This window comes from Macadamia integrifolia, chromosome 9, assembly GCF_013358625.1.
Source record: "Macadamia integrifolia cultivar HAES 741 chromosome 9, SCU_Mint_v3, whole genome shotgun sequence".
In the NCBI taxonomy this organism is placed as follows: Eukaryota; Viridiplantae; Streptophyta; class Magnoliopsida; order Proteales; family Proteaceae; genus Macadamia; species Macadamia integrifolia.
This window is the reverse complement of record NC_056565.1, coordinates 12,166,346-12,189,090: the sequence shown is the minus strand read 5'-3', so window position 1 is coordinate 12,189,090 and position 22,745 is coordinate 12,166,346. Positions and strand designations below refer to the sequence as shown.

Sequence of the window (22,745 nt, the reverse complement as noted above, 5' to 3'; positions counted from 1 at the left end):
AAAAAAACACACACACACACACAAAGCACACTTTAGTTAACATTAATAAATAAGTCCAGAAAATGTGATGTAATTTCAAGTCATGCATCCATCTCAAGGTTAAAAACTTGGAATCCAAAGATGGAAAAAACATTGGTAGAACTGATTGAAATCCTAGAAAATTGAAATTGGAAGGAAGAAGCTGTGTTTACAAAAAATGATTATTTTCGTTCCCTCACAACTTTTGACAGTTGGATGATTTTCTTGCATAGTGCCAAAGGCGTTAGGCCCCAAGATTATATTACATGGCATAGGTTATTATCCATATCAATACATATCAGTTGATTCACTCTGTATCAATATGATTCTATATCAAAATGTCATCATTTTTGTTTAAAAAATTACTATTTGATTATAGCAGTTGATTCGTAAAGGTATTGTATCTATATCAGGTCTATCAAGCTGATATGATATCGAGATTCATAACCATGTTGGACCTTCGTTAATGAAGGAGAGTAATAGTGAGACCACTGGTTCACATGGGTGAAGGAAAACTTTTGACTTCTCAAAATATGTGATTTTCTTGGATTTTTGTATTCCATATAGTATATTAAATATATTTATGCTTTCCCATCAAAAAATAAAAAGTAAAAACATATAAAAAAATTGAAGATTTGCTTATTTTCAACTAAACCAATGGCATTCATCCATAAAACGCATCTAAATACCTAAATTTAGTATGTGATTTTTTGGCATTCATCCATAAAACGCATCAAAATATGTGATTTTTTGGATTTTTGTATTCCATATAGTAGATTAAATATATTTATGCTTTCCCATCCAAAAATAAAAAATAGAAACATATAAAAAAATTGAAGCTTTGCTTATTTTCAACTAAACCAATGGCATTCATCCATAAAATGCATCTAAATATCTAAATTTAGAGGTTTATAATATGTATTAGTGTGAGAGGCACAATACAAAATCGAAGCTTCATGTAGAGCTAGAGAAGCAAATGGATTGAATATGGATTAGATGTGATTGAAACCAGGTATCTTTTCTCATTCTCTATCACTTGTTGAATATTCGAAAACTCTTGAGATCATCAACTACTTAATTTTGTCATTATAGTTGGATATCAATTTTGCTGGGGATAGGAAATTTGATAGATTATATTTCGAATTATCCAAATTCGGATGGATATGAAAACCCTAAATGGATATGGATACATATCAAATTCGGATTGTGGACTACTACCCGTTTACATCCTCCTCGGCAGTCGCAACCCTGGCGGCAATTCCTTTAAATCGCATCCAAACCCTTGAACGCTTCCTCTTGAAACCCTCATTTGGTTCGTCGGCTTTAAAGTTTCTCTAGAACCCCAAGCCCCCAAAACCCTACTCTACTCCTCTTTCTATCTTCTGCCATTTTCTCTCATATTCGGAGAGATGGAGTTTTGGGGTAAGCTTTTTTGGCTATATTGTTCTTTGATCCTTTGATGTACTTTGGTTTTAATCGGTTTATGTAATGCTTCTATTTGTTAGGGTTTCAGTTCTTTTTCGTTTCCTTCTCTTTTGTTGTTTGGTATTATTTCTTCGAATCGTCGATTTTTCTCTTTAGGTCGTGGAGAATCTCCTGTTTCCATTAGGGTTTACATTTGGCATTTCACATATGCTGGTCTTGCTCGATGATATAAAGGTGTTCGTTTGGTTTTGTGGGTTCTTCTACCCATCCCCCTCTAGTATTAGAAGCTATTTGGTATTTTCGCTGCTTGTTTCAATGTTATTTGTTTTTTTTTTTGGTTAAGACGGCTTATGCTTTATGGCGTCGCTGAGGCTTATCATTACTATTTTTATATTTAAACTCAAGCTTGTAGTTTCTATAGGTTATGTAGTTGTGATGGCACATTTGGGTGATTAAATCGTATTGGGTCTATGAGGCGTTGCGGCTCAGCTTATTTACTTGCAGCATTCATCAGTATTGTTTTGTGTACACCTGCAAAATGCGGTTGATACTTTATGCCTATGTTTTCTTTCGTTAGCATTATACATATCATGCTTAGTGGCTGTGTGGGCATGTATGTTCTTACCTTGTATGATTGTTAATGGTAATGTTGTTGGGATTTCGCTCCTTCTGGGCCATCAATGTTTTTTCTGTTCATCATTACTTGAGTAGTTGATATGGTAAATATTCAATCTTGAATTTTTTTTTCCGTCTTTTTGTTTTTTTTTTTTTCCTGGGCTTGTTGGTTGTTGGTGGGCTTTCAGGTTATTACTTTCCAGGGCATCCAATTTCTCTGGAGATTACTAATCCACCTAGGATTGAGCCCAGCCAAATTATATGCCTGTTTTTTGCCTTCACTTCAGTACATTATCATTAAGTTTGTTACAGTAGTGTTTTTTCTTGGTGAATAATAATTTTTTTGGTGAATATGTTAGTTCATGCGTGTTTGGGTGAGTTGCCTAGCTTTATTGCTTTAATGAAACAGATTTTCTTTATTTCATATATGCTGGTTGAAGATTCTTGTAAAGAAGCAGTCAATTTAAATGAAAAGAAAATGGAACAATCTTATAGCTGGTCTGTGATCAATATTGGCAATCAAAACTTTTAAGAGGACAACCTTACCCTCATGGTATTTCATTACAGCCTCAAGTACCTTACAATTCTTGATTACCATTATGCATTTAATTTAGCAGGTTATCCCATCTCCAGCAGGCAGAAAATTAGCAGAGTTTACAATAAGCTCCTGTTGGTCTGCCCCACACCCCCTCCTGAAACGGAAGGAAATACCTATGGTTTAGGACATAATGAAGTCTAATACTAATTGATATTCAACAGTTACCCCAGTTCAATTGGTAATTTCTGAAAGCAACAATGGCATATGATTAATTTTCCATGTTGAATACTGTTATTCACATGTTGGCATTTGGAAAATAATGAAACCTAAATTTCACCATTTGCAAAGTTCCACAATAATACTTTATCCTAAATATTAAAAAACATACAGCAGGGAGAAAATTAGCAGAATTTACAATAAGCTCCTGTTGGTCTGCCCCACCCCCCCTCCTGAAACAGAGAAGGAAATACCTATGGTTTAGGACATAATGAAGTCTAATACTAATTGATATTCAACAGTTACCCCAGTTCAATTGATAATTTCTGAAAGCAACAATGGCACATGATTAATTTTCCATGTTGAATAGTGTTATTCACCTGTTGGTATTTGTATTGATGAGTTAATCTAATATTTGTCTTGGTTATGTATTAACTTCAGTAATGTATGTTTTTTAATAATTAGGATAAAGTATTATTGTGCAACTTTGCAAATGGTGAAATTTAGGTTTCATTATTTTCCAATATCTATGTTCCTACAATTTGTATGCAAGTATGTGTATGGTGCTACAATTAGTTTCTTGGGCGGATATGCAATATTGGATGTTAGTTTACAAAATCACTGGTTTTGATTTGTGGGTTTTTTTTGAACTTTCATCTGAGAATTTTTTATGCTTGGTCACAATTTAAAAATTTCCCAACATCTAAATCTGTATTTTTAATTCTATATGGATCAGCATGTTACAGTAGAACAAGAAGTTTGTAACATGTGGGTGGATTCTAAGGAAGAGTAGTATGGTCCTGCATTTTATTTTATTAATAAGCAGATAAGGTTTGCTGGTATAAATTGGTTGATAGGGTTTTGAGCTGCATTTATGGGCAGAATTGCAGTGTGTGTTTTATCTAGGTATTCATACAATATGATGAGTAGATAGACCCCATTTGTTTTTTTTTGCCCCCATGTGAATGATGATCTTCAAGGATTTAAACTTTATATAACTTTGTCTTTTCAAATGTCATCTAATATTAATCCTTTGGCATGTTGTAATGTAGTATTATTGACTCTTTTAGCAGCTACTAGATGCGCTTAACGCTGTCTATGCCTGATGCCTTGGTTTTTGAGATAATTTTTTTTTCATATGGTTCGCAATTATTGCTTTGGAATTCCAACGTTCTTTTGCCTTTTGATAAAGTTATAAGCTTATTCTGACATGGTTTGATGCCCAGGTGTTGAAGTCAAGTCTGGAGAAACTATTAAGGTTAATCCTGGTGATGATAAGATTCTGCATCTCTCCCAGGTTATTTTTAATGCCAACAATAATCCACTGATTGAGAAAAGGCCTTTTTCTTTCGGATCTTCTGAAGTCTCTTATAAATTCAATTATTTTGCAGGCATCTCTTGGTGAGGTGAAAAAGAACAAAGAAAATGAATCTGCTCCTCTTTTTGTGAACATTGGTGGTCAGAAGCTTGTTATTGGAACACTTTCTCCCGAGAAATGTGCTCAAATAACTTATGATTTGGTTTTTGAGAAGGAATTTGAACTGTCTCACAACTGGAAACATGGGAGTGTCTACTTCATTGGATACAAATCTGTCCTTCCAGGCGAATATCCTTTAGATGGTCACTCTTTACTAGGCCTTTTTTATTTTTATATTTTTTGGGCTTAACAATAATGAATATATATCTTACTGTCAATTACATTGTTAAACCTTGTCTTCTTTTTGATACCTTGACTTGTGTCCTTTGCTTTGTCATCCACATCCGAGGATTTTTCTGGTAGGTTATTTCAACTAGATTTGATGTTCTTTTCCTTTTCATGCATAGCTTTTGATCCCTTTCTTTCATCTTTCAGATTTTGGATCAGATTCTGAAGAAGAAGAAATTCCGCTTCAAGCAACTGAGAATGGTGTGGGCCACTTCTTTTGTTTCCGCTGTAGAAAGCATATTGTTAAAGTTGAATTTATTTTTGTTTGCCTTCTTACTCACTCATCACTCTTCACTTTTTTAGGAAAACCTGTGCAGAAGCAGGCAAAACCTGCAACAGTAAAGGCTGATGCTGCAAAGCCTGATTCTTCAGCAGCTAAGCCAAAGGTGAAGATTGTTGAACCAGAAAAAGTTGACAAATCCAAAGATGATGATGAGGATGATGATGGATCAGATGAGGATGATGATGAATCAGATGAGGATGATTCTGATGACGATGAATCAGATGAGGTACTTTTATACCCTATATCTGTTAGCCGCCAAGTACTTACATCCAATTAAATACAGTGGTTATCAAAGCATTGGAAAAAACTTTTGTGATTGTATTCTTTTTTATTTAATCATATTTCTTTAAATTAATAATCCTTTGTTAATTATAAATTATTACAGTTTCATGAACTATATTTATTTTGTTGCTTAATTTCTGCTTGTGATTATGATATTGAATGGTTGGGCAAAGGCTTCTTTTCTTTTAATCCCTATAATCTTTTGGGAGGGGGATTTGACTATGTTGGCTAAAGATAATGGCCCACATAGATTAATTGAAAGTGGCAGGAGAAGAGCAATTTATTTCATTTGACACCATGTCCATGTGGTAAGTGGTTTTTAAAGCATGCTCTATATACCCTGCGTCAGTTCTCCAGAGACATGGTTCTATTATGTCCCAATGGGTATTAGTTTCCTACATTTTATGCTTTAGTTATCGTTTTCTTTCACTTGGATTTCCCTTAGTTATCATTTTTTCACTTCAATATTTGGTTGTAAGTTTATGTGGTTTCTCACACCTTCATTGAATGCCATTCTGGTGACAACTGCTTATGCATTGAGTTGTTTCATGTGGGTGGTTTTTCAGGACATGCTTGAAACTGGGGATGATAGTGATGAGGATGATGATAGTTCAGATGAAGATGATGAAGAGACACCCACACCCAAGAAGGTAGCCATTGTACTGTTTGCTTTGGTTTTCTGTATGATCACATTTAGTAATCTGTACCTATTAAATAGTGGAGGTTTTGGTAATCGAGAATATTCAGTTGTGGTGATTGTTTAATCACTGTGGTTGAACAGGGTAAGAAGAGACCTTTGGATTCTGCTGCAAAAACTCCTGCATCTGATAAAAAGGCAAAATTGGTTACTCCTCAGAAAACTGGTATATTCCTTTTGTTTTCTCTCTATTTCATTCATCTCAAATGTTCATTTTATTATTTCATTTCTGCTTATTCAAGCCACTGTCTTGCATTGAAATGAGTTGATGCTAGAGTCCCTGCATGTGAATTAATAAAATTAAAGCATATCCTTGCAGCAAGGATTGGATATTTGTTAGAAATAGTTACATGCTTTGAAACTAGGTTGTGTTTTAAGCAACCAATGCCAAATTTTATTTGTTAATGGATGTCCCCAATTTTACGTACAGATGGAAAGAAGGGTGGTGGCCATACTGCAACACCGCACCCCAATAAGCAGGCTGCGAAGACTCCTGCAAACAGTGACAAGAAGGGACAACAAACACCAAAATCCCCTGGCCAGTTTTCATGCAAATCCTGCAACAAGTATGTATCACACCGAGATTTGATTTTTTCCCCTTTTTCTTGAGTGGGTTATCGGGTATCATTTATATTTTTCTTCTATCCCCATTGTGAAGTTTGTATTACTTATCAAACTTTTTTTTTTTCTTCCTTCTGTCTAGGGCCTTCAACTCTGATGGTGCTCTACAATCTCATAGCAAGGCAAAGCACAGTGGTGGCAAGTGAAGTGAGGCAGTTCAAAGCTTTATTAATTTTTTGCAAGTCCTGGTTTTTTGATGATGGAGAGACCGAGAGAGGGTACTATAGGTTACGTAATTTTGGGGGTTTTTTTTTGGGGTTTCTCCTTTAAAGATGAGGTATAGTATTATTACTTTACGGAAGAAACAATTTAAGTAGGCTTATGGTACTAGTGCAAAAACTGAAAAATAGATGTGATAGTTGTGTTTACTTGTTTTAAGTATTTATGTGATCTTCGTGATATGAGTTTGATTTCATGTTAAAATTGATCTTCATTTACAGTCATGCACACTTTGCACAACTGAAAAAATATGATTTTTTGTTGCACACCTAAATAAATGAGCCCCTCACTCTTGAATTCAGGTTGGTCATTGACAAAATTTTGGGCCATTGTGGCTATAGCGATTGAATTGTTCAATCGTGTTAAGTTGTTGAACACCTCAAATGTGATGCTGGGTGGGGTCTGAGATGGTATTCTTTGTGTGACTATTTGTTGGAGTCTTAGGCCAGTTAGTTCAGCATGGTATTGGAGGTGTATAGTGCAGTTCAGCTGTTTTTGGCCGTTGCAGAAGTTTTCTGATTGCTTATTCAAACAAACCCCATGGTCTGCATTTTTAGAAAGTTTTTTTTTTATTTATTTATTTTTTATGTAGCATAGAATTTTCTTAGTGTATTAAAATCTCACACGTTGAGACTCTTTACCTTTTGGCCATGTTCTTTGTTTTGGCCTTCCATTTGGTGCCCAAATTTTGTGTGATTTGGTTTTGAGCATTAGAAACCTTCATATGGTGAAATATTAGGTGTGTTTGCTTTGTAGATTCGTATTCGAAGAACCCACATCTCACTCAAAACACATTATGCATTCCTGACGATTGCAAATCTTGTTTGGATAGAGCAATTTCTTAATGGATTCTAGTGATCCTTGTGTGATCCGCACCCTCTTTGACGATCGGTTACAAGCGAGAAACTACTATATTTCAATGTGCTGCGCTGAAGTTATTTTGGCGTTTCATGACACCAAATCTCCTGCTTGGCTTTTCATCGAACGGTGCACAAGCCTTTGCTTGAGATACTTCACCAGAGTTCACCTTATTATGATATGAGCTTTCACTGTTCTTCCACCAAAAATTAAAAATAAAGAAGCTTGCACTATTACTCTTATTAAGGTTTCGAAAACCCATTTCGTTTGAATTTGCCGAATCTTGATTATAGTTGGCAAAAAGAGAAGCGGATGATATGGGTTTTAAACAGTAAAAAATTGATGACGTTTGAAGTTTTTTCAAGTATCATTGGGTGGTGTATAGAAAAATGTGTTTTAAATGGTAAAAAGGATGAAAATGTGTGTTTTAAACTTGTTTTTTGTAACAGTGATCTTGATTTGGTGATCTTGATTTGAATTGGTTGCTAACTTTCATACACGAAGAGATTGATTGTGTTGGCCTTGCATGGTTGCACCCTTGGGGGGGGGGGGGCAATAGAAATTTGCATATGGGTATCAATAGAGATGTGGAGTTATGTGATTTTATAAGGGATGTGGTGGTATTTTTGCTCCCTCCTATGTCCAGGACTCCAGGCACTAGATCTATAAAATAAGTGCACTTTGGTAATGGCAAATTTTAAGAGTGGCCTTATCGTGTTCCATCTGGGTATAGTTAATTTAGTCAGGATAAAAAATGAATTTTAAAAATAATTTTAAATTAATTATTCTGTCATTTTCAAGAGATATCATCCATCTAAAATGACATGATTTACCTTAGAAAAACAAAGTACATCATACTAAAAGGGCAAATACAAAATGAACTTTAGACTGAGTTACGGAACAAAGCTTGTTCTTGGCTTTTATTGAGAGGTTAAAACAAGAATCTATACCAAATGGTGTTGTTGTTGTCGTCTTAGAATGCATTCTAAGCCCAAAACACATTCTATGATGAATATCAAATACTCCCTTAGTCCAATGCCGTCTGATGTAGTTCCATGGACTTTCCTGCTTTCTCAACTAACGCAGATCTTGGCATGTTTTTATCTCCTTCCTAAAGCCACATAGGTCTCAGGTTTAAAATTCAGGATAATGCATAAATTTGCTTTCTGCAACAATTTTGTTTCCACTTTGGACAGAAAAATTACAAGATTACTCAAACTCAAATTTTCATTTACAAAATTAACTACTTAATCTTTATTTTAATAAATCTATTCAAAACAAAGATGGTATTTTCAAGAGGGCAACAGAACGCTTCTTGGTCAAGTGTCCCTGTGTCCAGAGTCCAAACTCAGCGGGTGGGAAATGGAACACAAAACCCCAACCCTCTTGATGTCCATGTACACCACCTTATTGGTCTCTTTGCTGGCTCAAAGCCTAGAGCAAGGAACATTAATAAGAAAGCAATCCAGTGCACAAGGCTCTAGCTACTGTAAGGTATGAGAGGGGCAAGTGTGTATGCGGCATGGTTTCAAGTAGTGGTATGAGATTGATAGTATCAGATTGGTATGGGCTTAGACTGATCCCCGATCCAATACCGATCCAGATTGTTTCAGGAGTAAAATAGTAAAAAAATGGTATTTTTTATAAAAATCAGAGGTAAAATAAATCGATACCCACTGATCCGATCTGATTGGTATCGATCTCTCGATACCAATACCGATACCGTCCCCGTAGCGTTATCCCCTGCTTTCAAAAATATCCAAAACAGTGCCACTCTTTTCCCTTTTGCGTTTTCTTACAATTTTACCCTTTGATTTTCATCTTTCGATCTCTCGGTTAGTCCCTATAAGCGTGAGAGGCACAACACAGAATCAGAGCTTCAATTCGCAACACTGGCGCGGCAATTCCTTTAAATCGCATTCCCAACCCTAGAAAGTACGGATCATTTCAAAAGCACATTTGGTTCTTCGGCTTAACAGCTTCTCTAAAACCCCAGAGTCTCCAAAACCGCTACTCGCTACTCTTCAATCTACTGCCATTAGCTTGCGCTTTCTCTCATCCTTAGAGAAATGGAGTTTTGGGGTGAGCTTTCTTGCTATTTTTCTTCTTTGATCCTCACTAATGTTGTAGTGTCTATTGTTTTTGTATATGCTTGCATTTGTTAGGGTTTCAGTTCTTGTTAGTTCCCTTTACTTTAGTTCTTTGGTGTTATTTCTTGGAATAGTTGATTTTCCTCTCAATAAGGGTTTTACATTTGGCATTTCACATGTGGTGGTCTTACTCGAGGGTTGTTTTTGTAGTTAGGAGTTGGGAGTTTGGACAAGTTCTGTAGTAATATATGTATTTCTTTTGTTTTGTGGGTTCTTTCCTCCATCCCTCTCTAGTCTTTGAAGTTATTTGGGTCCTTATGCCTGTGTTTTTGGTAAGTAGCTTTTTGCTTATCATACTTGGTCCCTGTGTGAGCATGTAGATACCTCGCATTATTGCTATTGGAGATGTTGATTTTTATTTTATTTTATTTTTTTTCTTTTTCTTTTCTGGGGCTCTAATGTTTTTTCTGTTCATCATTTCTGGAATAGTTGATAACTTGATATGGTAAAATCTTCGACCTTAATTTATTTGTCTTTTTTCCTTTTTCTTAATATTTTTTTCCGGGGTGGGGGTGGGGGTGGTTTGAGTTGGTGGCCTTTCAGGTTTTAATTACCAGGGCATTATTTCTTTAGAGATTAGTAATCCACCTATGATTGAGCCTAGCCAAATTATATTGCTATTTTGGGCCTTCGCTCCAGTTCATTATCAGAAGTTTTGTTAAAATAGTGTTAGTTCCTGCTTGTAAACAGCTGTTCTTAACTTTTATCTTTTCTGTTTGAAGAATATTGTAAATAAGCTGTCAAATTAAATGAAAACATTGCTTATTGCTTTTCTGTGAGCAAGATTGGACACCAGAACATTTTAAGAGGTCAACTTTACCTCATGCTATCTCATTATATCCTCAAGCTATCCTTTGCCATTCTTGATTACCATTATGCATTCCGTTTAGCTAGCTATCCTATCATCAGCATAGAGCAATTAGCAGTGTTTACAATAAGCTCATGTACGATAAGTTCTGCCCACCTTCTGAAACAGAAGGCAGTTCCAAATGCTACCTGGATCTATGGATTGGGAGACAAGAGCAAAATGAAATAGAATCATCCCGTTTTGCTTCTTTGGTCTGGCTAAACTTGCATTTGGAAATCGTGTGCCTTCAGGTCTTTGTTCTCATTCAGGTTCTGTAGAGATGGTCTGCAGACAAAGTTGAATGATATTCCTTATTTTGAATAAATTCTGTATTCTATCTTGTTTTGCAGGAGAACTACATATAATGAATGGATCAAGGATTCTTAAATAGGATATAAGAAAGTCTAAAACCAATTGCTTTACTCGACCATAACTTTGTTCATTTGATAATGTATGAAATAGACAATGACACGTGAACAACATTTTCCTGTTGAATTATGCTATTCACCTGTTGTCATATGTATTGACGAGATAGTTTAATTTTTTCCATGGTTATGTGTTAACTTCACTAATGTGTGGTTTTAATATTAGGATTGAGTATTATGTAACCCTCCACAATTGTGAAATGTGGATTTCATTATTTTTAGATATATATGTACTGACTATTTGTATGCATCTATTTGTATAATGCTGTACTTATTTTCTTGGTTGGATATGCGATATTGGTTGTTAGTCTACAAAATCACTGATTTTGATTTGTGGGTTTTGTTGTGATCTTTTATTTGGGAATGTTTTGTGCATGGTCACAATTTATTTATTTTTATCCTACTATCATCTCAAACTTTAATATGATTCTACTTTTGATTGAGCTGCATGTTACAGTAGAATAAAAAGCTTGTTTCATGTAGTTGGATTCTAAAAAGAGTAGTAGATAAGGTTCTCTGGTATGTATTGGTTAGTAGTGTTTCAAGCCGCAGTTCTGGGAAAACTGCAGAGAGAGTTTTATCTAGGTATTCATGCAATATGATGAGTAGATCCAATAGTTTTTTTTTTCCCCCTTTTTGGGGGGGGGGTTCCCTGTGAATGATCTTCTTCAAGGATTTAAAGTTTACATAAATTGTATCTTTAAATATCATTTATTCTCATCCCTTGTGAGATATATTATTGACTGTTTTAGCAGTTAGTAGATGCCTTGAATGCTGTCTATGGCTGATGGGTAGCTTTTTGAGAGAATTTTTTTTTTATAGGTAGGCCATAAGCAGAGTAGAACTCAAGATCTAGTTGTGTGGCGTGGTCCTTGCCAACTGAGCAATCCCCTTGGGGGAGATATTTTTTCTTATGCTTTTATGGAAGTATCTCTATGGTGTTCCAGAATTTCTTTAGGCTCTTATAAAGTTAAGCTTATTCAGACATGATAATTCGCAGGTGTTGAAGTCAAGGCTGGACAAACCCTTAAGGTTAATCCTGGTGATGATAAGATTCTACATCTCTCCCAGGTTATTATTAATGCCAATATTATTCCACTGATTGAGAAAAGCTTTTTCCTTATCTTATACTGCACTAAAATCTTATAAATCTAATTGTTTTGCAGGCATCTCTTGGTGAAGTGAAAAAGGACAAAGGAAATGATTCTGTTCCTCTCTATGTGAACGTTGGTGGTCAGAAGCTTGTTCTTGGAACACTGTCTCATGAGAAATGCACTCAAATAACTTTTGATTTGGTTTTTGAGAAGGAATTTGAACTATCCCACAACTGGAAGCATGGGTGTGTCTACTTCATTGGATACAAATCTGTTTTCCCAGATGAATATCCTTTTTGTGGTCACTTTTCAGCAGGCCTTTTTTTTTTTAAATTTTTTTTGGCATATCAGTAATGCATTTATCATCAAACTGTCAATTACATTGATGAATTGCTTGTATTTTTTTTTTTGATACCTTGACTTATGTCCTTTGCTGCCATCCACATCGGAGGATTTATCTGGTAGGTTATTTCTACTATGTTTCTATGTTCTTTTCCTTTTCTTGCATGATTTCTGATACATTTATTTCGTCCCTCAGATTTTGAATCAGATTCTGAAGAAGAGGAAATTCCACTTCAAGCAACTGAGAATGGTGTGGGCAACTGCTTTTGTTTATGTTTTATAAGCATAGTAGTATTGTTGAATTTATATTTAAGTGCCTTCTTACACACATCACTTCATATTTATAGGAAAACCTGTGCAGAAGAAGGCAAAACCTGCAACAGAAAAGGCTAATGCAGAAAAGCCTGATACTTCAAAAGCTAAGCCAAAGGTGAAGATTGTTGAACCCGAAAAAAGTGACAAATCCAAAGAAGAGGATGATGATGAAGACGACGAAGATGATTCTGACGAAGACGAATCATTTGATGAGGTATTTTATGCCCTAGATCTGCTTACTGTCAAGTATGTGTTACTAGTTTTACGCAAGATAACATGGTTTTGCATGGTTAGTTTGTTTATTGAGTATGGTCAATTATGTGTTACTAGTTTCACCCAAGATAAAATGGTTTTGCACAGTTAGTTTTGTTTATTGAGTATGGGGTGGTTTGTTGTCACAGCACTGGGAAAAAAGGAAAAATAGTGATAGCATTCTTTTTTTACTCATTTCTTTAAATTGGTAACCATGTGCAAATTATATGTTATTACAGTTTTATTGGCCATATTTGTGTTGATACTTTTCGCTTGAGATTTTGATTTGAATCATTTGGCAAAGGCTTCTTTTCTTGTAATACCATTTTCTTGTGGTTGAGGGATTTGGTTGTGTTAGCAAAAGATAGTGACCCATAAATGAAAGTTGTGGAGAAAGAGCAATTTTATTCATTTTACACCAGGTCCATGTGGTAAGTGGATTTTAAAGAATGCTCTTTATACCTTGCATAATTTCTCCTAATATATGGTAATATTAAATTCCAAATGCATTAGTCTCCTACATTTTATGCTTTAATCATCTTTTTCTTCCACTTGCATGTCCCTTCGCCATCATGTTCTTTAGCTTTAATATTTAGTTGTAAGTTTATGGTGCACCTCACACCTTCATTGGGCTCCATTCTGGTGACAACTGCTTATGCATTGAATTGTTTCACATGGGTGGTTGTTCAGGACATGCTTGACGCCGCGGATGGTAGTGAAGATGACAATGAGAGTTCAGATGACGAAGATGAAGACACCCCCACACCCAAGAAGGTAGCCATTGTACTGTTTTTTTTCTTTATGATTTCCTTTACTAATCTCTTTACTAATCTGTACTTAGTGGAGCTTTTGGCACTCAAGAATAATCAGCTGTGGTGATTGTTTAATCCCTCAGGTGGAACAGGGTAAGAAAAGGCTGTTGGATTCTGTTGCAAAAACTCCTGCTTCTGATAAAAAGGCAAAATTGGTCACTCCTCAGAAAACAGGTCTTCTCCTTTTGCTTTCTCTATAGGCTAATCCATGCATCGCTCAAATGAGTCAATTTTTTTTTTTTTTTAGTTTCTGTTTATTCAAGCTGCTGTCTTGCATTGCAATGAGTTGATGCTGTTACTCAACTGCCAATGATAAGAGTCTGTATGTGAATGGATAAAATTGAAGCATATCCTAGAAATTTGTTAGAAACAATCACATGCTTGGCAACAAGAATATTGTTAAGCAACAAATGTTGGATTCCATTAATTAAGGGGAGTCTAAATTTCGTGCAGATGGAAAGAAGGGCGGTGGCCATACTGCAACACCTCACCCCAACAAGGCAGCTGTGAAGACTCCTGTGAGCAGTGACAAGTCAAAGGGACCACAAACCCCAAAATCCCCTGGACAGTTTTCATGTAAATCTTGCAACAAGTATGTCTGTTAATCACACGGAGATTTTGATATTTTTTAGTGGAATATCATTTATTTTTTTCTTCTCTCCCCAAGTCCCCTGTGAATGTTTACTGTAACTCTTTACCTCATTGTTTCTCACTTCTCTCCAGGTCCTTCAGCTCAGACAATGGTCTACAAGATCATAACAAGGCAAAGCACAGCGGTGGCAAGTGAAGCAAGGCAGTTTAATAGGCAAAGGCAAAAAGCACAGTGGTGACAAGTGAAGTGAGGGCAGTATTTTTGATGATGGAGAGCTTGTGAACTATACTGATTAGGTTTTGGAGGGCCTACTGCAGAGGTGTTATATGGTATTATTACCGAAGGAGGAAACAATTGTAGTAAGTAGGTTTATTTGTGTTAAGAAGGGATGATTGTATGGACTTGTTTTAATGCGATGTGCGAGCTCTGTGATATCAATGTTGATTGCAAGTTGAAAGTGATCAACTTCCCTTCCAGTCATCCACCTCTTTCAGATGTCCTTTTGAGCTCAGGCAGTCACTGAATAATTTTTGGTCTATTATCAGTTCCGAGAATCGTGGTTAGCCAATCCAAACCCGATTCCCGCCGGGATCCCTAAAGGGCCAATCAGTCTAGTATCTTTCCTATTTCATTCTGGTATACCTCCCGGCGGATAATTGAATAGAATCAAAAATCGCCATTTAATATTTTTTCCTATTAAATTGATGGGCATGATTCCATGTGCTGATTGTCAATGAATTCTAGATCTGAGTCTATAGGTCATGTTTAATTCCTTGTACCATTAATATTTAGATTAAGCCATTCTCGCTACCCTATGGATCATCTTTTTGTCCCCCACTTCGTGGAGTTATTTCTGGGTTGTAAGTGATATGCTTACTTGAAAAAAACTAAATGGTTCAGTCAACATGTTCTCTTTGGAACCAAAACCGTTGGTGAGGGGAAAGGTTAACAGTGGATGGGCCATTGTCAATTGAATCAGCATAGAAAATCTGTCACACAACCAGGAAGTGATCTCTTGCCTGTTTGTTTGTTTAAGACTTTTAAGTGAAGCAAGATTGCTTGTGCGTCAAGCGAATATCAAAGCAATTCTGAAGAACTATTGGTGATGATTCCACAAGGTTATCTAGGGCAGTGAATGGGAAAAATTGATATGGTTATTAGACTACTTCCATCCAAGCAAAGTCTGTTGTATGAATCCCCTTCTACCTTAGGGTTTTAAGTAAAACTATCGAATTGCATAAAATTTGCAAAACCATGTTTGGGTTTTCTTGTTATGTCCAATACTTTGTGGGATTTCCGTGCTTTTTAGAACAGATGATACATTACATTTTATGTTTGATGAGATGATATGTCAGTGATACATTAATGTGTTCTATAATAATCTTATGGGATAGGGATTAAATATTCAGTTATTATATTATGTTTATTTGAGTTGTAATGTTTCTTTTTTGATAAATCACAGTTTACATGCTATTATTCAATTTATTAAATGAATATAAACCTGTATTTTTGCTCCCTTATTTAACATGTATTAAACATATACCGTATTATTGTCATATGCCTTCTGTTTACGTCATACCGCTGGCCATGCATATTCATACATTTTTTTTCGGTTGTACCCAAGCTTACTTACTGTGCGTTTAAACATCAGATGGTGAAATCATTGTGGGAATGCACATTCTCACTCAAAATTCATTCCTAACTTTTGTCAATGTAATCCACTATCATCACTTTCTGTTTAAGACTTTAAGCTCTGATCTAAGGATTCAATGATAGCAAATCCTCAACTTCTTTATTACATTATTCAACAATTTACTCTTCAGTAAGTACATATTCTCTAGTCAAGCAAATATGTCAATTGCAAAGTGAGCTCCAAAGGAGATCAGAATTGCCATTGCCATTTCCATTGCCATCAACAGGGGAATGAATTGTGAGATCTTTGATCCCTAATAAAGCAACTTCTGTGATTATTCTGTATTTCACATCCACCATCAATATGCAGATCAGTTGGAAGGAAAACCCGACATGCTTGTCTTCCAAAATGGATTTTCTTTGTTGAACATGATTGTCGGAAAGCTCGACAGAGAAGAGAATATGTCTCTCTACCCATATCTCATGATCGACAGACATGAAATTAAATCACGGAATATAAATAATTCTGAAGGAAATAGGCCAACCCTAGTTACAAAGATAGCCAGCCCTGCATTTTCAATATGAATACACCTTATTGTGTCTAAGGTGGTGAATTGAGAAGTTGTAATATTCTTTTAATTGCCCATAAAGTAATTTGAATTAGGATAAAATATCAATGTGAAATAACAAGAATTATTTTCCGGAAATAAGAAGAAAAAAAAAAGTGTCATACTAAAATGACAAAAAGAAAGGTTACTACTTATTTCCACTTTTGCAAGAACGAGCCAATGTAAGGTATCATTTAATTCCATTTCTTTACCATAAAAGTGAAAAAAAAAAAAAAATTTCCTTCAAGGATTCCCGTCAAATAGGAAATTTAAAAATTTCAATGTTTGACGACCTTGATTTTATCTCATTTTTATTCTATTAAATATCAGTCAATAAAAAAGCACGACTAATAATAATCCAAAATCATTAAACAGCAACTTATATTTTTTGGTAAGAGTAGAGAGTAACTTGTAAGTGGTAATCAAGGTTGAAGAAGAAGAAGAAGAAGAAGAAGGAGAAGAATAACTAAAGAAAGCCTGGTGGTAGTAAGTGTTGTTGATCCAAGTAAAAGGGATCTTGCTGGTTTGGATAGAACCATGATGGTCCATCACAATACTGAACTGGGGATTGAGCCATTAATGGTTTCTCTTGTTGGGCTTCTTCTTGTTGTTGTTGTTTTGCAGAGTAGAAGGCAAGTTGGGCTTGTGTCATTTCAAGTTCACGTTGAGTGATCAGTATCTGTTGCTGTAATTGAGAGAGAATCCCAACACAACCATAAACTGGGTCTTGAATCCTTGAAGTTGCTTCAAATGACATGCAATCTGCTGCCTCTGCTCTTTGATGAACTGGGAGTTGCTGTCCCAACAAAAAAAAAAAAGAAGCTTTAATTAAAAATTCTGTTCTAATGAAACCCATTATTTACATTCATTAATGAAGAAAGATAGAAAAAGATTTAGCTCAGTCTCTGGTTATTGTTAAGTTCAATAAATAGAAGATTTGGCACCTAAAAATAGATAGGAAAAAAAGGGGTAAGAGATTTACCTGTAGAATCTTAGTAATATTACCAGCACCAAAGATTTTATGAACAGAAGCAAATCTTTGAGGATCGTTTGAAGGGAAATAAGGGGCCAGAATGCAATCTTTTGGGCATCTCCTTCTTAGTGATTTGCATGCTGCACAACGAGTGGAATGAGACATTCTTGGATTGTGTAGAATCTACTAGAGGATTTTGAAAATCTAGAGATGGATTTGAGATTCTGTAGCGGATTTGTTTCTTAATTATTATTATTATTATTTTTTCAAATATAGAGCTGAATATAGTCTAAAATTGGAAGGGAATAACGGCTAGAAAAATTTAAACCTTAAAATGTGCTTTAAGAGTCTGATTTGGAAGGTCACAACAGCTAGAAATTGCACATTAATTTTAGAGGAAAAAAGGGTAATTTTTCATTTTTTGTGGTAATATTAAAGGTTTCCTGAATTAGAATACATATAGAAGCCATATTATGTAGAGACACATTAAGACACACAAATGAATATACCTTCTATGATCTTAAACCTTCAAATATTGTAAGATTTGAAGAAATCCTTGGTTTCTAATTTCAATTACTCATACCTGGAAGAGAGAGAATTAAAGTTAGACCGGAGAAACAAAAACCCATGAAACACTTCTCCAAGTGGGCTAGAGAAAAATCCGACTGTTTCTTGTTCTGCACTTGCTTTCCTGGTGCATGACACTCCTGGCATTGCAGGGTCTGACCATCTGAGGAGGGTCATAATGCACATAACTTTACCCCCACCTACTTCATGGAGAGGCAGTTTCCTTAAAGGAACCCATGACCACTTGGTCACAGTGGAGCAATCTTACCGTTGCCCCGAGGTCCACCCTTTCTCTCAAATGATTTTGATCCCAAGGTGAAATTCCTTTTCGACCTTTCATGGAACAACTTATATGGAGGCTGCTGAGTCTGCTGTTTAAAGTTGAACTAGCTAGTCTTTGGTGGCTCTCTTTTGGCTTCTCAATTGCTGGAAGAATCCCTGTGACAACAGAGCAGAGGAGATTGAGAGATATTGAACTTCTAAGTATTCTTCCTCGAGTGATTGAACCAACTGTAACACCAAATGCTGCGGAGGCCTATTTGCCAATTAATTTGGCAGCTGCAGCTTAAGTCGAAACAGTAGTGTTTACCACTACTCTTGTTGCCATATTCCCCCTTCTGCCAACTGCTTGCTGCAAGGACACTACAACAGAGTATGGAGAAGAAAAAGAGCACGTTCTTCCTGCTTACCATTCCACTTCTACTACTGCAACTCTTTCACAAGCTTGTTGCTTTTTCTTTAACTATAGACCCCCACTTCACGGAGAGGCAGTTTCATCACAGGAAACCATGACCACTTGGTCATAGTAAAGCAACCTTACTGTTGCCCCAAGGTCCCCCCTTTCTCTCAAATGATTTTGAAGGTTATGTGCATTATGATCCTCTCCAAACCCTGCAATGGCTTCTCCAAGTCCCCTTCGCTCAGTTTCCTTTGTAGTGCTGCTGTGAAAATTGCACCCCATATCAAAGCTAATACACCTTCGATCCATCGTCCCCAAAGCTTATACATCTTCCCTTGATATTAGGGTGTGGATGTTAGGTACTAACATTGGCAGAGAGGATAAAGGTGGCAGGGAGGAAGAGGGAGACAGGTTGGTGATCCATGAGTTCCCCCATCATCCCAGGCAATAGCAACATTATGTAGAGTAAATATGGGCAGAAAATGCAATTTTGCTGCTCCACTCTAGTACAAAATTTGGCAGAAATGGTACGGACCTTTGCAAGGTTCTGATATGAATTGTGGCTGATTCTACTTATTTAATTTGGCCCAGTCGATCATATTAATAGTTGGGTGTTACAGGTATCAATAAGCATTAGTATCAAAATCTGAGCTTGATCCGACTCACAATTTGAAAGGATGAAAATAGAAACTAAACAAATCTAATGAAATTATGGAACAATTATCCCTGATAAATATACACTCCATTACAATATATGTAATCTTGCAAACTCCATAGCATTTAACATCGTCAACCAGTATATACATACAGAACTCAATGCATCAGCTGAAATTCTCTCATAAGGGTAAAAAGATAATGTCTTCTTCCTACTATTCTGTCGTCTGCTTCTTCCTATCCTAGAGCGAGCGAGCAATCGAGCAACCTGCAGCCTTAAGGGAAGGATGTAGAGTTCGAAAGGAAAAGCTCACCTACCAAAGTGGATCTCTTTGGAAGTTTGAAAAGCTTCTGCAATGATTCTTCCACCATTGAAAATCTGTTTAAATCCTGTCTAATCCACTGATAATGCAACCAACCTGTACAAAAATTTCATGGAAAGCTTCAATATAAAAAAGGCTTGATCCATGAGCAGGGATACCTGAACCTGCAAAACTCATAAAACAGGTAAGACCACAACTTTTCTAAGAAAAGATAAAAAGCAAAATCCCAAATACAGAAACATGGGAGAATTGATGGGTCCCTGTATGTGTGCAGTGGTCATAGAAAGGTCAATTCATAGTAGCATGCACGCAGACAACACAGAAAACGGTAAGCCAATTGTTATCCTTAAATAGTTCCCAGCAAAACACACTGATTATGACATGCTCCAAGTGAATTTTTTAGACTTTTCAATTGCTAAGAAATGAGGAGTGGACAAAGCATTGAAATAGAAGCACCAATAATTCATTCTGCCATGGAAGATTGAAAGGATTTGAAACATGAATGTCGAGAGAGGAGAGAAAAAGATTGAAAACTTGGAACATTCACAAGCACACAGTCGGGGTAAATCATGGAGATTGGGGGGTCCAAAAATAAAAAAATAGGTTTAACATTCCATATCATAGAATTGTGAACCTGTACACCACCTGCACAGGGGAAACATGTAAGCTATATTTCATAAATTGATTATTTCTGAAAAAATGCAACCATTTTCTCCTTGGGGGCAACAAGAGATAGAGATGAACTAGAGAAAAGGACAAACCAGAAAAATCCAAGTGTCAATAGTCATATCCTTCTTGCTGTTGCTGATCAATGTAACGGCCTCCACGACTGTAGGCATTGCTCTCATTATTGTTGGGATCAATATTGCCATTATTCTGCTTACCAGATTGGGCCGCTTCCCTCTCCCTGTTCCACTGCTCAATTTTAGCCCTTCTTTCAGCACTACCTTCCCTGACCGGACTCCTATTCCTCCTCCCTCTGGGGCTCGGGCTTCTTCCCCTCCTTTGTCCTGGGCTTCGGCTCCTGGGCCTCCTGCCTCGATCATCAAAGTTATTGAGATCCCTGTCATCATGCCATCTACCATGACCACGGCCACCATGTGGATGCTCCTTATAATTACGTTGCCTGATTGGACTTCGACTGCGGCTGCGGCTGCGCCTCCGCCGATACCTCCCAAACAGTTGCCGTCTCAATTCCCTGGCAATGATAAAACAGCCACTAAATAATAAGTATCATGGACACCACTGAGTGCATATGAAATGAATGAAGAACTTAAAATTTCAATAATTGTATGACCTGCTAATCTTTTTCAGATGCATAAAATTGCAATAGCCACCTCGATTGCATGTGTTCTCCTCATATTGCCTACATGTGGCTTCACGGAAATCTGTCACAGGAGAAAAGTCGGCCATAATTGGACGTCCTGAAATATTGATTTAATCTCAGTTATCAGCTTGATGTAACAACTAATTCCAACTTCTGTAATAAAAACATGTAAAACACCTAACCTGCATAGAATCTTCCATTAAGGTTCTTCAGTGCATTTGCAGCATGCTCCTCCTCTCTAAACTGAACATATACATTACCCACCTGCTCATCAAAGATTGTGTGAGTGGGCATAACAAAAGAAAAATTCAAGAGAACAAGAAACCATGAGTTTACAGTTCCTGGGAAATTACCATGTGATCAGCCAGATTGTCACAAATATTCAAGCTTTCAATCTCTCCATATTTGTTCAACTCCTCAAATAGATCTTCGTAGAAATCCTGCAGCTCCAATAGAACAGGTTACCCACATTACATATGCATGGAGTGTGAACATCAGTGATACAAAATACATAATGAACCAATAATTCACTAAGTACTTTAAAGTCTCAGGCCGTAAGCATCATGACCAAAACAGACAGAACTATCAACTAAATGCGAAGAACAACAAGGAAATCAAGGGGGAAAATAGAAAAAAAAACAAAATGGAACACTAACCCCTCATCACTACATTTAAAAAAAAAAAATGGTTTTCAATTCGTCAATCATCCTTTCATATATCAAAGCAAATAACAAAACTAGCTCGGAAATTCCACAAAATCCTCATCTATTCAATATTAAAGATCGCAGAAAGACAATGCACGAAACAGTAGAAAGACAAGGTTGAATTATGAGGCACAACATAAAAGCTTATAACCAGGCAATAAATTCCAAGGAAACAGTACAAAAGATGGATAAAACAAACAAGATGAAAGCAATAACCCTCGTACTTAAATAAGAAAAGCTCAATAGACAAACCATCTACCTTAATTACATAGCAAAACCCTAAAAACTCTATAACAACCCTAAAAACTCTGTAACGATACATCATGATTCACAACTAGGGAAAGATACTAACATCACACTCTTACCATCCACATAAATTAAAATTTTAAATTTAAAAAAAAAAAAAATCTGCTATTAGAATTGGAGATGAAAAGAACAGAAAAAAAGAGGTAGAAAAACCTCGTAGTGCTCCTGGACTTTGCGAGGATCTATGTTCTGGCCCTGAGGATCGATTCCAGGAGTGATCATATCAGGCCTTTGATACATATTGGCAATAAGCAATGTAGGACTAATGCTAGGCTTAGTGTGGAGCCTAGAACACCTATCACCATGTCTGCAAGCACCGATCTTGAAGTAAAACGGGCAATTCACTCGATCCTTCTCCGTCCCGAATATAGACGCCAAGTGCTCCGCCATTAATCGATGAGCAGCTCTCTCTCATACACAATCCAAGAGTCTCTTGTGGTCTAGGGTTTCTTCTAGCAAAGTCCGACAAAAACCAGAGTGGATGAAACGAGAGAGAGAGAGAGAGAGACGTAATAAATTGGAGGGACGCGGTGGTGTGGTGATAAAGAATCCGTATCCGGATCGAATTATGATTTTACTACTGATCGTGCGATTGGAATCGGTAAGAAGACATTCGGGTCTGAATCAGTCTGATTGTGTTTTATTATATTTATTTTCATATTAATA

The 22,745-nt window shown here is 36.3% G+C and overlaps 4 protein-coding genes and 1 long non-coding RNA gene across 7 annotated transcripts; 3 read left to right on the top strand and 2 right to left on the bottom strand.

Annotated features, from left to right (window-relative positions):
- The first annotated feature begins 1,285 nt into the window (after window positions 1-1,285).
- LOC122088849 (histone deacetylase HDT1-like) lies at window positions 1,286-6,823 on the top strand. Its single transcript, XM_042658206.1, has 10 exons — window positions 1,286-1,440; window positions 4,039-4,109; window positions 4,204-4,418; window positions 4,572-4,588; window positions 4,665-4,718; window positions 4,821-5,026; window positions 5,649-5,732; window positions 5,864-5,945; window positions 6,210-6,345; window positions 6,483-6,823. The coding sequence occupies exons 1-10, from the start codon at window positions 1,428-1,430 to the stop codon at window positions 6,544-6,546; spliced, it is 942 nt and encodes a 313-aa protein (XP_042514140.1). The 5' UTR covers window positions 1,286-1,427; the 3' UTR covers window positions 6,547-6,823.
- Window positions 1,452-4,035, top strand: LOC122088851. Its single transcript, XR_006143172.1, has 2 exons — window positions 1,452-1,737; window positions 1,865-4,035. It is a non-coding gene; the product is annotated as an uncharacterized LOC122088851 (long non-coding RNA).
- A 2,522-nt stretch (window positions 6,824-9,345) lies between the features above and the next one.
- Window positions 9,346-14,786, top strand: LOC122088850 (histone deacetylase HDT1-like). Its single transcript, XM_042658207.1, has 10 exons — window positions 9,346-9,559; window positions 11,900-11,970; window positions 12,066-12,280; window positions 12,438-12,454; window positions 12,532-12,585; window positions 12,683-12,864; window positions 13,593-13,676; window positions 13,798-13,888; window positions 14,168-14,306; window positions 14,438-14,786. The coding sequence occupies exons 1-10, from the start codon at window positions 9,547-9,549 to the stop codon at window positions 14,499-14,501; spliced, it is 930 nt and encodes a 309-aa protein (XP_042514141.1). The 5' UTR covers window positions 9,346-9,546; the 3' UTR covers window positions 14,502-14,786.
- Window positions 14,787-16,841: 2,055 nt separating this feature from the next.
- On the bottom strand, window positions 16,842-17,808 carry LOC122089800 (LOB domain-containing protein 24-like). The gene is made up of 2 exons (XM_042659483.1): window positions 17,529-17,808; window positions 16,842-17,342 (listed from the first exon to the last, which is right to left on the bottom strand). The coding sequence occupies exons 1-2, from the start codon at window positions 17,682-17,684 to the stop codon at window positions 17,013-17,015; spliced, it is 486 nt and encodes a 161-aa protein (XP_042515417.1). The 5' UTR covers window positions 17,685-17,808; the 3' UTR covers window positions 16,842-17,012.
- A 1,641-nt stretch (window positions 17,809-19,449) lies between these two features.
- Window positions 19,450-22,597, bottom strand: LOC122089799 (splicing factor U2af small subunit B-like). Of its 3 annotated transcripts, none has more exons than XM_042659481.1 (6): window positions 22,233-22,595; window positions 21,423-21,509; window positions 21,252-21,333; window positions 21,040-21,166; window positions 20,504-20,940; window positions 19,450-20,387 (listed from the first exon to the last, which is right to left on the bottom strand). In XM_042659481.1, exons 1-5 carry the CDS (start codon window positions 22,467-22,469, stop codon window positions 20,520-20,522), a joined length of 954 nt encoding a protein of 317 aa, XP_042515415.1. In that variant the 5' UTR covers window positions 22,470-22,595; the 3' UTR covers window positions 19,450-20,387; window positions 20,504-20,519. The 3 variants fall into 3 exon arrangements, with proteins under 3 accessions (XP_042515415.1, XP_042515413.1, XP_042515416.1); XM_042659479.1 differs by having other exon boundaries at window positions 19,450-19,838; window positions 22,233-22,594; XM_042659482.1 differs by having other exon boundaries at window positions 19,450-20,940; window positions 21,040-21,130; window positions 22,233-22,597.
- Window positions 22,598-22,745: the final 148 nt, after the last annotated feature.

What these genes read in the sequence shown, in the direction of transcription:
- LOC122089800 (XM_042659483.1), bottom strand. Translation starts at nt 17,684, where the DNA reads ATGTCTCATTCCACTCGTTGTGCAGCATGCAAATCACTAAGAAGGAGA. An exon ending in ATATTACTAAGATTCTACAG is followed by an intron (nt 17,343 to 17,528) that starts GTAAATCTCTTA and finishes TTGTTGGGACAG; the next exon opens with CAACTCCCAGTTCATCAAAG.
- LOC122089799 (XM_042659481.1), bottom strand. Translation starts at nt 22,469, where the DNA reads ATGGCGGAGCACTTGGCGTCTATATTCGGGACGGAGAAGGATCGAGTG. An exon ending in ACAATCTGGCTGATCACATG is followed by an intron (nt 21,334 to 21,422) that starts GTAATTTCCCAG and finishes TTTGATGAGCAG; the next exon opens with GTGGGTAATGTATATGTTCA. An exon ending in CATCTGAAAAAGATTAGCAG is followed by an intron (nt 20,941 to 21,039) that starts GTCATACAATTA and finishes TATCATTGCCAG; the next exon opens with GGAATTGAGACGGCAACTGT.
- LOC122088849 (XM_042658206.1), top strand. An exon ending in AGATTCTGCATCTCTCCCAG is followed by an intron (nt 4,110 to 4,203) that starts GTTATTTTTAAT and finishes ATTATTTTGCAG; the next exon opens with GCATCTCTTGGTGAGGTGAA. An exon ending in GGTTACTCCTCAGAAAACTG is followed by an intron (nt 5,946 to 6,209) that starts GTATATTCCTTT and finishes TTTTACGTACAG; the next exon opens with ATGGAAAGAAGGGTGGTGGC.
- LOC122088850 (XM_042658207.1), top strand. An exon ending in AAGACGAATCATTTGATGAG is followed by an intron (nt 12,865 to 13,592) that starts GTATTTTATGCC and finishes GTGGTTGTTCAG; the next exon opens with GACATGCTTGACGCCGCGGA. An exon ending in ACACCCCCACACCCAAGAAG is followed by an intron (nt 13,677 to 13,797) that starts GTAGCCATTGTA and finishes TTAATCCCTCAG; the next exon opens with GTGGAACAGGGTAAGAAAAG.